Genomic DNA, 14219 nt, shown 5'->3' on the forward strand with positions numbered 1-14219 from the left:
AGCTCTCCACACAGGAAAGTACCTGTCTCAAGGACTGGGGTGAGGAATATGAACGTCTAGTACAGCACTTGGTACCCAGGAAACTCCCAGAAATCCAACTAAGCATTCAGTGGCTTTCACAGAGGAGGTGGTGGCTGTGCAGCTGGCCTCACTGAATGAGTCATTTGTCGTCAGGGGCCAGGGTCAGAGCTGAGGCTGGCTTTAGGCTGAGACAAAGCCAGCTGAGCTTAAGGTCAGGCAAATGGGGTACTTCAGATGCAAAATTTGCTGAGGTCCCAAAAAAGTCAACAAGGTGGATTTTTCTTTTTGCAGTGCTAGGGTCCAAACCCAGAGCCTGTGCACCCGAGGCAAGTGTTCTACTACTGAGCTACATCCCCACCCCCAGGTTAAAAATATTTTAATAAAATATCGTTTAAAAAATGCAGAAGTGCGTGATGAATAAAATATCCAAATTTAAATAAACACAGGACCTCCCATTTGTGCGATCCTTTCTCACTTTCTCACTCGCTTTATCCTAACCTACCCTGCGCCCAGGGAAAGGTGACTGCATTCCTACTTCAAGAGCTAATCATTGGCCAGGAGTGCTGGGTGGTTCGTGCCTGTAATACCAGCACTGGGAAGGCTGAGGCAGGAAGAGGCAATTTCGAGAGCAGCCTGGGGCTATGTGGTGAGCCCCTGTGAGCGCAAACGCCAAGGCCAGGTGTGCCCCTGCGCGCCGAGGTAGCCAGCCGGCTTTCAGCACTCTAGGTTTCGAGTTTCGATTTTCAGCGCCTGCGCTGAGACCCGGCCCGCCCCCGCCCTGTCCACGGCTCCGCCCCGCCCCCGGGCTATGTAAAGCCTGCCCGCGTGTGATCGCGCCACCGCGAGACGCCTGTGTCCCTCGCGCAGGCGGGCGGCCCCGGAGAGCTAGTGCCCCCCCAAAGGCGGCGACCGCGGCGCCCCACTCATCATGGTGAGCGCACGCGTGGCGGTCGGGACGGGTGGGAGAGGCCCCTGGGTTTGCACTCTAACGGAAAGCAAGAGCGCTTGGGGAGTCTTGGGAGGAAGTGGCAAATGAGGACCCGGGGTTCCGCAGTTGGGTTCCAGGCTATCTAGGTGCTCCAGGGCAGCCTGAAGGTAGGGGAAACCGGGAGGCCTGGGGAAAAGCGCCCACCGCTGGAGAAGGAAAACGGTGGCGTTTAGCAGGGAGGGACTCCCTGGGGACACCAGCTGGCGGGTGGGCTTGGGCCTGGAGTAGCAACCATGAGCCCAGGGCTGCTGCTTGAGCCCGCGCTTGGTAGCCATTCCTTGCCTGTCTCTGCCCAAGACCACAATAGTTCAGCTAAGATCTTAGGGTGCAGATGAGAGGCAGAACCAGTGTAGTTTGCAGTAAAAACTGTCATGACTTTGTTGCTTTTAGCAGACAGGAAAACAAGTGGCTGAGAGGTGCAGCTAACACACGGCAAAGTAGGGGGGCAGAGATCCTGAACACAGGTCCCCTGTGCTGCCCAGTCCTGGTGCAGGCACAAAGACCATGATTTTGGGGGACAGGGGTGAGGAGGACAACCCAAGAGAGGGCAGAGGAGGAGGTGGTAGGCAGTGAATAAGGCTCTTTGTCCAGTGGTCTCCTGCCCTGCCCCCCACCAATCCTCTGTGAGACCATTGTCCCCCCCATCTCAGACAAGAGAGTATTATCTGTTGCTGCCATTGTTGGAGGAAGGGAGGCAATCTTTGGGTGGCCCTCCTCCATTCCTACCCTCCTCTGGATACTCAGAGCCAGAGCAGCTGTGGCTTTGCCCACAGAGCCCTGGGCCTCCAAAGAGGACGTCCTTAAGAGGTGCCAAGAATATAAAAGTTAGGCCAGGCCTAGAACCCCAGGCCCCAGCCTCCCCTGCATGCATTTCTCTGTGGGGGGCAGCAGTGAGTGGTCCTTGGGGTGAGGAGAGGAATAGGTTAGGGAGCTTCAGTAAGGTCCCTTCTCCTTCTTCCACAGTGCAACCCCACACAGATACTAAAGGAGAAAAAGGCCACCCCTCCCTACCTGGGAAAACACCTAGGGCCCAAAGGGGCTTTAAGTCAGGCCTGGGGATTTCTGAGCTGGGGCTTCCCACTAGAACTAGACCAGAGCTAAGTGGACAGTGCTGGCAGGCTGGCTGGAGGGACCTGGACTTACGTCTCCTTTTCCCTCCTCATACAGAACAGAGGCTTCTCCCGAAAGAGCCACACATTCCTGCCCAAGATCTTCTTCCGCAAAATGTCTTCCTCAGGGCCCAAGGACAAGCCTGAGCTGCAGTTTCCCTTTCTTCAGGATGAAAATACAGTGGCCACGCTACACAAGTGCAAGACCCTCTTCATCCTGCGTGGCCTGCCTGGCAGTGGCAAGTCTACACTGGCTCGGGTCATCGTGGATAAGTACCGAGATGGCACCAAGATGGTGTCTGCTGATGCTTACAAGATCATTCCCGGCCCTCGAGGACCCTTCTCTGAGGAGTACAAGCGGCTCGACAATGAGCTGGCTGCCTACTGCCGCCGGGACATCAGAATTCTCGTGCTTGATGACACCAACCATGAGCGGGAGCGGCTGGAGCAGCTCTTTGAAATGGCTGACCAGTACCAGTACCAGGTGGTGTTGGTGGAGCCCAAGACAGCATGGAGGCTGGACTGTGCCCAGCTCAAGGAGAAGAACCAGTGGCAGCTGTCCGCTGATGACCTGAAGAAGCTGAAGCCTGGGCTGGAAAAGGACTTCCTGCCACTCTACTTTGGCTGGTTCCTGACCAAGAAGTGCTCTGAGACCCTCCACAAAGCTGGCCAGCTCTTTCTGGAGGAGCTAGGGAACCACAAGGCCTTCAAGAAGGAGCTGCGACACTGTAGGTGGCATGGGGGTTGGGTGGTTGTGCTCTCACCTCATTCATAAGCCCACCTTGCCAAGCACAGGGCACTGTGTGCAGAGGACCAGTGTGCTCAAAGTATAGGGTGTGAAGTGGGGAAGGCAGATGGAGGCTCACCATGATCAGCCAGAAGCAAGTCGGTGCATAATAGAGGTAGCTTTGGGGAATGGGAGTCGAATGGGAATATAAGGAGAGGTGCTGCCCAGAGCACCTTTCCTTCTAGCTCTCCTCTCCTCACTGCCCCTCTCCCAGCCTGGATCTAGACTGCCATCCTGGTCTTGGGAAGTGGGAAAGGCAAATTACTATCATAACAGGAAATGTCACTATATAATATAAACTTGGAGAGAGATTTCTGCCCAGAGTTGTTAAATTCATTTTTAGCAGTAGAACCATGTTCCAAAACAAAATACGACATGGAATCCTAAGCTGTAAAAAAAAGCACCATCCACGGCCTCCAGAGAACCTAGTCTCATACCTAGTCCAAACCACCTCATTTTCCAGATGGGGAACCAGGCTCAGAAGGAATGTGGGATTTGCCACCTGGAGCCCTGGAGTTCTGCCATGTTCTAGCCGGGTTCTCTCCTGGCCAAGGGCTTTTTGGCTTCAGCTTTATTTTTTTGGGTGGGTCTGGGGTTTGAACTCAGGGCTTCACGCTTGCAAAGCAGGCATTCTACCACTTGGGCCACCCTTCCAGTCCCAGTGAGAGCTTTTGGTTTGTGATAGGAAAGGGACCTAGTGGGCTTCATTTCCCTGCAGTGGCCTCCTGAACCTATGTCACCCATAAATCATTGCTGCCTCTAAGCCATTTCTAGATTTCCCAATTTTAGGTGATCTGCATACTTGAAACTACCCACTGGTCTCTTGGTCTGTTCTTCATTAGCACACATTGCTCAGAGGCAAGTCCTTTGTGCTTCAGTGAGTTCTCAGAACTTTTTTCTGAGCACCTAAGGCTCAAACTCGGAGGTTAAACATGGTGCCTGCATTGTCCAGAAGCCAGCCCTGTTCCTCTGAATAGCATGAGGGAAAAGCTCTCGAGAGACAGGGCTCCTGGTCAGAGCACTGCCTTGGGCATGACTGCTGCTCAGACCTGCTTTTACTGTAAAAACTGGAATACTTTTCTGTTTGTAATGCAGCAGGAAATGTCATGGGTAGGAACAAGGACAGCTCTCAAGAGTAGAGGTCTTTTCCCTGTTGAAGGGTGAGAGACATTCTCGTAGGGATTAACCTAGGAACAAACAGGAAAAAGTTAGTGACTGAAGACAGTTATAAGGTTTGGAGTTGGGAAAATGAAGTTACGTTCTATTGCTCACTCTAACAGCCACGAACCTACTGTGCCCCTGAAATCCTTCCTGCACCAGGCCCTCTGCAGGTTCATCGTCTAACTTCTGGTCCAGATGGGCCTGAGTGAAATGGGGTGCTACTAATGGTTACTCAGTGGTCCTGAGGGAATTGGAGTGTAACCCTACTTGTTGTAGTGGATGGACAGATAAGACTCAATCACCTGCCCTAGGCCAAACAGCTACTGTGGTGGCAGGATGTTACTTGTGTTCTTCCTGGCTCTTTGCACAGTGCTTGGGCCTGTACTGCCTACTCCTGGGTTACAAATGCCTTAGAGCCTGGGGGAGAGATACAAAGATCTATGCATTGTGAAGCCAGGGAGTTTTTGTTTTTTCCTTGTGGTGCTGGGGATTGAACCCAGGGCCTTGTGCATGTTAGGCAAGTACTTTACCACAGAGCCAAATCCATAGCCCTCAAACACCTTTTTTTTTTTTTTTTTTTTAAAGAAACCGTCCAGTTGGACTGGCCAGGTCAGTGTGAGATTTTGCAGGGTAGGAAAGCACATTTATTATTATTATTACTGTTATGTGGCATGGGGATCGAACCCATGGCCTCATGCATGCTAGGCAAACACTCGACCACTGAGCTACATCCCCAGCTCCAAACACTTCTTTTTTAAAACATAGTTCTACAGTTGCTATGGGTTTGATCAACTAATGAATGTGTGAATTGTAGTAGGCTGCTTAAGAATTTGTGCACAATTGTTAGTTTTTCCTCTGGGCTTCCATGGTCTTTGTGGCTGGTATTGGTAGGCCCTGCTCCCCTTCCCTGACTACGCCTTCTCTCTCCCACAGTTATCTCTGGGGATGAGCCCGGAGAGAAGATTGAACTGGTCAGCTACTTTGGAAAGAGACCCCCAGGTGTGCTGCACTGCACAACCAAGTTCTGTGACTACGGGAAAGAAGTTGGGGCAGATGAGTATGCCCAGCAGGATGTGAGTTCTTCCCCAGGGACACCAAGTGTGTGTGGGGTGGGGAAAGGGGCTGCAGCATCTTCTGTCTGGAGCTGGTGCCAGGCAGAGAGCAGACACCAGACGGCAGCTGGAGAAAAGCAGTTTCTCTTCCTCCCACTCTCCCCTCACACACTCAAGTCTCCACATTTCAGTTGCTGTTCTTAGGAGCCTGCCTGTGCATTGTCCCTAAGCCCTGTCCATGAGTGCCTTTTCCTTCTGCAGTTTCATGAGGAATGCTGGGCTGCATTAGGCTCCTGGGAGTCCATGTTAAGTCCCAAAGTGTAGGAGTCCTGTGTCCCAGGAAGCATTGTGCACCAAGGCCCTTCTTGTCTAGATCCTGGGCTAGGGCCTGACCTTGGCCCAGAGTGAAGGAATGCCTTAGGAAAGTGAAGCTTATTACTTAGTACTCCTTCCCCACCACACAGATGGCACCCTATGTCCTCAGCCATTAGCAGTGGTCCTCACACTTGACATGTTGCCCAGATCCGCATAGCTTGGTCCCTGTCTCTTTTACTGTCTCCTTCCCAGTGAGACCTTCCTTGACCTTCCCATCCCTGTCCCACTTCTCTGCTGAGGTTAACACAATCATTTGACCTATTTGCTTATTGGTCTCCTCCCACTCAAATAGCAGCACTCTTGAGGACCAGGTGTTCTTAGCTTTGTTCATCTTTGGGGTCCCAGTGCTCTAGCATGGTTGGATATGTAACACTTGTCACTACCATCTCTGACCATTTAGTAATACTTACTAAGCATGTGTTGTTACATGCTAGACACTGTTGGGACAAAGGCTTATAAGCAAAACCAGGTTTTATGGTCTGGTCAGATGGGAGAAATGTGCTTTCTCAAAGAATCAAGTATAACCAGATATAAAATATGCAGAGTGGATTCTGAGCAATGCCTTCCACGTAATTTCAGAGTGTTGACCAGTTCAAGGGAGCCAAGCAGTAACAGCAATAGTAACTGTTGTGCACCTGGACCCTGCTTCCAGACACTTCACCCAACCACTCCTTTAATCCTCACATTAACCCTGAGGTAGGCTCTAGTGTTACCCTTGGTTTACAGGTGAATAAATCAAGGCAGAGAGGTTAAACAGTGTGTTCAAAGCTCTGAGGCTACAAAGTAGGGGACCAGGGTCTACTCAGGAAGTCTGGCTTTCACCCCACAGTCCACCTCTCTGGGCACCTTCGTTTTTCTCACATCATACTGAGCAGTGACAGTGTTAAGTCTGAGGGCTATAGATTTGTATGATTGATATGCTTTCAAAGAGGACATCCACACAGCTGCACTTGCTTGTGCTAGGCTGACTTTTCTCTCCTCCAGGAGTGACCCACCCTTGGCCAGCTGTCCCTCTAGTTTGGGTCCTTCTTTCTCACTCTCCCTAGGTGGTGAAGAAATCTTACAGCAAGGCCTTCACGCTGACCATCTCTGCCCTCTTTGTGACACCCAAGACGACAGGAGCCCGGGTAGAGTTGAATGAGGAGGAGATGCTGTTGTGGCCAAATGATGTGGACAAGCTGTCGTCTGACAGCCTGCCCCGGGGGAGTCGAGCTCACATCACCTTGGGCTGTGCAGGTGACGTGGAGGCTAAGCAGACAGGCTTTGACCTCTTAGAGATTGTGCGGCAGGAGAAGGGGGGCAGCCGAGGTGAGGAAGTGGGTGCGCTCTCTCAGGGCAAGCTCTACTCTTTGGGCAATGGGCGCTGGATGCTGAGCCTGGCCAAGAAGATGGATGTCAAGGCCATCTTCACGGGATACTACGGGAAGGGCAAACCTGTGTCTACGCATGGCAGCCGGAAGGGAGGTGCCTGCACCATCATCTGAGGCTTCTCACCACTGTACGCAGAGGGCAGTATGCCTTCCCACTCGATTCTTACGATTCTTTTTTTCTTTTTTTACTCATAGTTAACCTATCTATAACTTTAAAAAAACAAAAATTTGTGAAATAACTGCCTCTCCCTTCCTGCCCACCCTTTTCCCCTTTAATACTCAAGCTTTCAACACAAGACTGGTGGCTAGACACCATTCAGGAACCTGATCAGAGCTGATAAGGATATGCAGCTGGGCCTAGAGCTGTATCTGTCCCACCTCCAGGAACTTATCAACCCACCCTAAGGGTAGGCCAGCTGACCAGCCAGAGCTGGGCTACCGGGAAACACCTCAGCGCTGAACTGGAGGCAAGAGGCAATAGAGCTGGGGTGGGGGGACCACTGCCATAGAAAACCACTGGTGGCTTTGGGAGGGGGAGGATTCCTGGGCTGTGATCCCATTTCTTAATCACTGTAGCCCCTAGAAGACTGGCGCTATTTACCAGGGTAGAAAAAGGGGTTTACCTCCCATCTTTGGTCCTAAGTCCCTATGGGGACATTTTAACTAAGGAAGAAAGCAGAATGATAAACAGCAGCCATATTCTAGGCTGCCTATTGGTCTCACCCCAGAAGGGGATGAGCTGGCCATTCTTCCCTGTGGTATGGCTCTGCTATGTGGTTGGGGAGATTGAGGCTAGAGATGTACACCTGAAAAGCTCCAGCCTTGCTGCCTGCACAGCCCATCTCACCTCCATGGGGCCTCTGGAAGCCTCTGGGCCTCCTCTCAAGGAGGCTGACAGTTATCAAGAGCCCATGGAGTGACTGGTAGCTGGAAAGGGCAAGTCCCACCTGCTACTCTGGGAAAGTTCGAACACTGCTTCATGTGCGATGGTTCCTGGGGTGCTTTACGCTGCCCTCCGCTCAGTAACAGGACCTTATTAATTGGGCTGTCACTTAACAAGTGTTTGGGATTTAAGTTCCTATCCTGGTTTTGCTCAAATTCAGCAACTTGTAAGACTGATAATGAAATAAATCATGTTAATCCTAGCTGTGTGCAATCTCTCTCACCCTTCTGTGCCCAGCTCAGTCTTCCCTGGGGCTAGGGTTGGGTATATTAGGACTGGCTTTGTCCCACAGCTTGGGGCCATCGGTCCTGTCTCCCCTCTGCTGGCTGGGCACAGCTGTGGTGAGGTTGGGCAGTTGAACAGTGTTGGCTTTCATGAGGAGGCAAAAAGAGGCTGGCTTCAGAGTCATACAGAAGGTGGGGGTTGGTTGGAAGCAAGGGACATAGAGCATCTGCCATTAACTAGGGCAACAGGCTTGTAGGGGTCCCTAACCCAGTATGATCAGACCTCTCAGGTTGGGTGGGCACTGGTGGCTCATGCCTTGTAATCCTAGCTATTAATGAAGCCAGCCCCCGGCAAATAGTTTGCGAGACCCTATCTTGAAATACCCAACACAAAACAGGGCTGGTAGAATGGAGGGCCTACCTAGCAAGCCTGAAGCCTGGAGTTCAAACTTCAGTACCCATCCCCCAACCAAAAAAAAAAAAAACTTTCAGCAAGAGCCAGAGTTCCTAGTGAGAGTTTTCCCCAGTTCTCTGGGAACACTGGTCACCTTCTGGTCAGTATTCTTGGAATATAAGGGAAGACCTAATATTCAACAGTCCCTTCCAGGGACCTAGACATCTACATGGGAAATGTGCCAAGCCTAATCATGCCACCACTTCACCATGGCCCAAGGTGTAAAAGGAGGGAAGGTTAGAAAGAAAAGAGAACTCAGAAAGAAATCATGATGCTTCTCTGGTTCAAGGCCTTTAACATGGTACTCTCTACTATTAGAGCACTAAAAAACTGAGCTTCAAAGGCTCACACATCTGTCTAGAACTCCTAAGGTGGCTTCTCATCTTGAACAGTGAGCTTGACTGAGAAGCATGACATGCACCAGAGCTTCCTCTTCCAGCTTGTCTCCCGCATGCAGAGAAGGAAATCAGTGGAGAAGGCAAGGGACATTTGTAAGAATGGTGTTTTCCAATTGTGCAAGTCTAATGCCAGCAACTAGACATGAGCTCTAATCTGCCTGTGCCACTTTGAAAGAGTCTAAGAGTCAGCAGGCAGAATTTGGTCCTTATCTCCATCTGTCCCCTAAGGCCCATAGTGGCACTAAGAACCATGGGAGTGGGTGGGGGCAGGGGGGAGAAATGAACCAAGCCTTGTATGCACATATGAATAATAAAAGAAAAATGAAAAAAAAAAAAAAAAAAAAAAAAAAAAAAAAAAAAAAGAACCATGGGAGTGGTAAAGCTCTCAGTTAGCATGCATAAGGCCCTGGGTTCAATCCCCAATACTGCAAGAAAAAAGAAAAAATTTGTGGGAGTCTGTGTGCACTATGAATCACCCCATCTAGGTTAGAATCCATGCATGCTCCTGTGTAAACTTTGGACACACATGGCTGCTAGTGATTTCTGGTGGCCCCACTATAAAATGATTATGCTTTCAGAATTCACTCCCCCATGACCATTATTAGGCCAGGCACAGTGGCTCCCAGGGTTTGTTTAGCACCCACCTGCCACCAGGCTCAGGGTGCCCAACCTGTTGTATATCACCTTGCTGAACCGCAAGTCCATATCAAGGTCAGTTCCATGCTAGGGGCTCAGCTCTGGCCCACAGACTCTGAAGGACACAAAGCAGCTGTCAAAGCAAAGGGCCAGAAAGGGTCAAAACATTTTATTCTTTTTTAATAAAGTTAAACAGTAAGACAAAAATTCACAAGCTTCCTCCCTGTCCATCCCCCACCTCCCTCCCCTCCCCATTCTTCAGTGCTAGCTCCCTTTCCTTCACCCCACTCACACAGACACAGACCATCCAACTGAGAAAACGAAACTGCTCTAAGTACATGGAGACATGACGAAGGGAGGAGGTGAATTGTGTCCATATTCAAGGTTAAACTGAGAGAATCTGCATTTTCTGGGTTCTGGGTGGTTGCCCTTCATTAGCCAAACTGAAAAAAGAAATTCCCTGGACCAGATGCTGAAAGGGAAAACAAAGTCTTATTAGTTGGCTCTGTAGATTTTTCAAAGGAAGATCGCTGATAATTACGTAAGTCTTCAAAGGCAGCTTCAAAGGGGTTGAAGAGGGAGCATGTGAGAGAGAGAGAGAGGGGTGTGTGTATGTCTCTCTCTCTCTCTCTCTCTCTCTCTCTCTCTCAAGGCCGGCTAGAAAGCACCCTACTGTTAAGAGTGCCTTATGTGTTTAGCTTCTGAACACCCTCACTCTTACAGTGAAACCCTGGTACTAAGCAGCTTAGAGATGCCTCTCTGACCCTGCTGGAGTGCACTATTAATGGTTCTAGGCTAACATGTACCTGGGAGCCTCCTCAGCAATACCTGAGTGGACAGATGCCCTGATTTAGCAGCCTCTACTCAGAGGCTCCTGTGACCTGCAAAGTCTAAGAACAGTGGGCATACTCACCTTCAAAGCTGAAGCCCCCAGGACCGCCGAAGAATGCCTTGAAGATATTGTTTGCATCAAAATCTGGTGAGAACATAGAAGGGACAGAAAGGGGAAAAATAAATTAGGAGGGTCTAAAGAACTTAAGACATAGAGTAGTAACCAATGTACAATGTAAGCCTATTTGGAACTGTGACAATGCATGTGCCAAGTACAATGAGTATGTCCGAATTAAAAGACACAGAGTGGATCTCCAAAGTGTTCCCAGTGAATATCATTTCCCTCCTTTTATTAAAGGTTAGCAAATCTGCCCAACCTATGCAAAATCTGCTGCTGATCCCATTCCTACTTTATGTTCTCTTTCTGTTCCAAGTGCAGGTCAGAGGAACATCTTTCTCTGCCTTGACCTGCTCTGCTGCGTTGTCTCAACCAGGAATGCCATTTGTACTTACACTGTCTCCCTACAATGCTGGGACTGTTATGGGATAGGCTAAAATGTATCATTTCACTGTTACCAAAATCAATTTAGAAACAAGAGCTGTGATTTACTGCATTATTTCCACATCTACTCTGTCTAGAATGTTTTCCAGAAAAAAAGCTATGGCTTATTAGTACCTATAAGTTGCTAATCACAGTGCATTCTGCATGTACTGTATCATTTGAATCTAGTAACAATTTGTCAGGAAAGAATTATTCTCAATTTATACACACCAGAACAAGGAGGGAGTTTAAATAATTTGCCCAAGATCAGACGGGCAGAAAAAGCAGCAGAACTGGAGATCCCATCTCCTGTGACTGGGGCTGTACTTTTTTCAACAGGCCACAGCAGGTCAGATGGCCCCAGTCCCAAATGATTTCTATCAGCAGCTCCCAGTAAGTAATTCTGCTCATCTTTCTGGGTCTCTTACTCCAGTAAGTAATTCTGCTCATCTTTCTGGGTCTTTCATCTTTCTGACTTGGTGGTCCCCCAAGTCATCTGCAGCAAAGTTACTCTCAATTTAGTCCTTTCCCTCTTCCCTACACAGCTCATCAGTAATCAACTCCTCCTGCCTCTGCCCCCATCTTGCAATTGTACCCTCCAATCCTTTCCTACCTTCTGGGTCCTTCTTCCATGTCTACTCTTCACCCTCTCCTCACAGCCACCACAAACATAATTCTAGAGCCTAAATCTGATCCACAGCATACCCACTTAAAATTCTTCAATAGTTTTCAATTACTTAGATCATTTCAACTGTTGGGCAGAGCAACATATTTATTACTGGGGAACACAAGCCTGAACAGAACTGGAGAGGATTCAGGATTTTCTTACTTTTTTTTTTTTTTTTTTTTTGGTGGGTGGTGCTCGGGAATTGAACTTAGGTCCTCACACATGCTAGCTAAGTGCTCTACCACTAAGCCACATCTCCAAACCCCTTAGTATAGTGGAAAAGAAAAGGCTGGCAGTAGAGAGATGGTGGTCTATATACTGTGCCAAGTTCAGGGGCCTCCATTATCTCTGATCAAGTCCTCAGTGAGCAGAGACACTGACAACAGATGTGCTTCAGTTCATGCTAAGTGTTTTTGGGAAATCACAATCTGTGAGGGTTTACAGGCATGTATGACACAAACATCAGTTTGCAGTGGGGGAAAAGAACTTCCAACTAATAGGAAAAAGTCCACATTCCTTACTGCATATAATCCTGAAGGCCTTATAAGGTCGGATCCAGCTACTTGCTGGCCTTGTCTCTATCACTGTCTGCCTCTAGTACCCTACTCTTTTATTCTCCTAGCTCTTTGTCACTTTTCTGCACTTCCAAGCCTGCCCTTGCTAGTGCTCCTAGCCACCTCACACCCTGTGAACTTGCTGCACTTGAATACATTTGTTTGACTCCATGTCTGTTATTCTATATAGGCCAGAGATCAGATTTGGCCCAGAGACTGAAGTTTGCCAATCTCTACAGACTGTGGGTTCCTGAAGGTCAGGAAACCTAAATGATTCCTCTGTTCCCTCCAGGGCTCAATAGTGCCTCACACTTTATACTCATCAAGGAAACAGTTTATAAATCACTGCCTCTCATTGGCTCACAAAGACTCCCCCCTCTAGAGGTCTTTAGAAAAAACTCTAATATTTCACAGGCATCAACTTCATCCCAGGTGTCCCAAACAACTCACCACCCATATTCATGCCCTCCTCATCCAGGTCCTGTCCACTGTCATATCGAGTCTTTTTCTTGGGATCAGAAAGGATGGTAAAGGCCTCTCCAACTTCTTTGAACTTTTTCTCCTCCTCCTTCTGAACCTCAGCACTGGCTCCACTATGCCGATCTAAAGGGAGAAGGGGAAGAACACACATGAAACCAGAATTTCTTAACAAAGTTTAAGAGAAGACCACTTGATATCTGCTTTTGGAATTTGGTACCTCCCATAATATAGAAGGGTATAGAGCTTAGCACTCCCTTATTCCCACTGAAGAGCCTCTCCAGGTACCCACTCTAGACTGAGCATGATGGGCCTGCTGCACCCCTTCCCCACCAGCTCTACCTGGATGGTGCATCAAGGCCCGTTTCCGATAAGCTTTCTTGATCTCGTCTTCAGAGGCATTCTTGTCCACTCCAAGGATCTTGTAGTAATCTTTCCTTTTACTCTTCTTCAGTTCCAGCTGTGCATTTTTTAATAGCTGTTTGTGTTCTAGAGGGAGACACAAGGCATTAAAGGACAAATCTGACTCTAGGTTCCTTTGGCAGATCCCAGCCCAGCTGCCCAAGAGGCAGACGCCTTCGTAACCATACCAGGGGCTTTTATGGTGCTCTCTTCTGGAGATAAAGGGAAGTAAAGGTGACAGGGAAGAATTGGGACCACTTGGGTGGGTGCCTAAGCACTGTTTACTTCTTCCTGGCTGGTGATCAAATAAGCTTCCGGTACATCTCTGAGCCCTGAATCAAATGACCTTGTGTCCAGTTTTAGGGCCTCCAAGTAAGACCACATGGTTCCCAGAGAAACAAGTGCTCTCAAACCCTGTTACCTTTTGTTTTCTCCGTCTGATACACTTTTTCATAGTCCCGCACTGCTTCTTCATACTGCTCTGTGTCCATGTAACTGAGAAGGAAGTACAGGGCAATACAGTGCTCAGACATAAACATCAATGGCCTGGGGGATTGCTCTAGAGTGAAAGGCATGGCTCAAGCAGGAGATGCACCCTTTGGGTAAAGTGCTTCATTAAACAGAAGAACCCTTAATCTTAAAAAAGATTTAGCTATCAGTTCCTTAAGGAAAAAGAGACAAGCCTCATAGCATTTGCACCTAACCAACAAAGTGATGCTCTGCTCTGAGTGGAAAACAATCAAAGGGAAAAGTTCCTTGTGACACAGAGCCACCCAAGAGGCACCTGGATAGCCTCAGGAAAGGCAACGTGAAGGCACCTATTTGACTGCTCAGGACTGAAACATAAGAGAAAAATTATCAAGTGCAGTAAGTGGCTATGAAAGAGCTTTTGAAATCTGCAGTGTTGTAAACATGCAGGGCTAGCTCCAATCCAGGGTAGAAGTGGGATTAGTGAGTCATTAGAAGAATCAAATTCAGGGTGGTAGCTGCTGGCAAATACTTCAATTAAGACCAATCAATCTGAGAAATGGGAGTGAGATAGAAGAGGAGACTAAAAACACAGGTTTGCTTCTATTTCAATAGTATAAAATAAAAGAGGGGACCCTGGTCAAGACAGAAGGAATCTAACTGAAGAGGCTGCTTGCCAGACCTTTAAAATGTCTTTTCCATCGAAGCAAGTGACAGTTTCATGTCCCAATAAGATCACTGGCACCAAGATTGGCATCTTG

At 48.7% G+C, this 14219-nt stretch overlaps 2 protein-coding genes across 4 annotated transcripts in view; one reads left to right on the forward strand and one right to left on the reverse strand.

Annotated features, from left to right (window-relative positions):
* Positions 1–802: 802 nt before the first annotated feature.
* On the forward strand, positions 803–8008 carry Cnp (2'',3''-cyclic nucleotide 3'' phosphodiesterase). 2 transcript variants are annotated; one of them, XM_020178520.2, is made up of 4 exons: positions 803–952; positions 2177–2846; positions 5000–5139; positions 6540–8008. In XM_020178520.2, exons 1-4 carry the CDS (start codon positions 950–952, stop codon positions 6975–6977), a joined length of 1251 nt encoding a protein of 416 aa, XP_020034109.1. In that variant the 5' UTR covers positions 803–949; the 3' UTR covers positions 6978–8008. The 2 variants fall into 2 exon arrangements, with proteins under 2 accessions (XP_020034109.1, XP_073901836.1); XM_074045735.1 differs by lacking the exon at positions 803–952 and adding an exon at positions 1677–1816.
* A 1659-nt stretch (positions 8009–9667) lies between these two features.
* Positions 9668–14219, reverse strand: part of Dnajc7 (DnaJ heat shock protein family (Hsp40) member C7) — a 34845-nt gene continuing 30293 nt past the window's right edge. For both annotated transcript variants that reach the window (XM_074045736.1, XM_020178478.2), the window contains 5 exons: positions 13412–13485; positions 12931–13077; positions 12562–12714; positions 10432–10494; positions 9668–9990 (listed from right to left, as the gene is read on the reverse strand). In XM_074045736.1, coding sequence (XP_073901837.1) covers positions 9953–9990; positions 10432–10494; positions 12562–12714; positions 12931–13077; positions 13412–13485 — 475 coding nt within the window. In that variant the 3' untranslated portion in view covers positions 9668–9952. The remainder of the gene's footprint in view (positions 9991–10431; positions 10495–12561; positions 12715–12930; positions 13078–13411; positions 13486–14219) is intronic.

Source organism: Castor canadensis, chromosome 11 (assembly GCF_047511655.1).
Source record: "Castor canadensis chromosome 11, mCasCan1.hap1v2, whole genome shotgun sequence".
Taxonomy (NCBI): domain Eukaryota; kingdom Metazoa; phylum Chordata; class Mammalia; order Rodentia; family Castoridae; genus Castor; species Castor canadensis.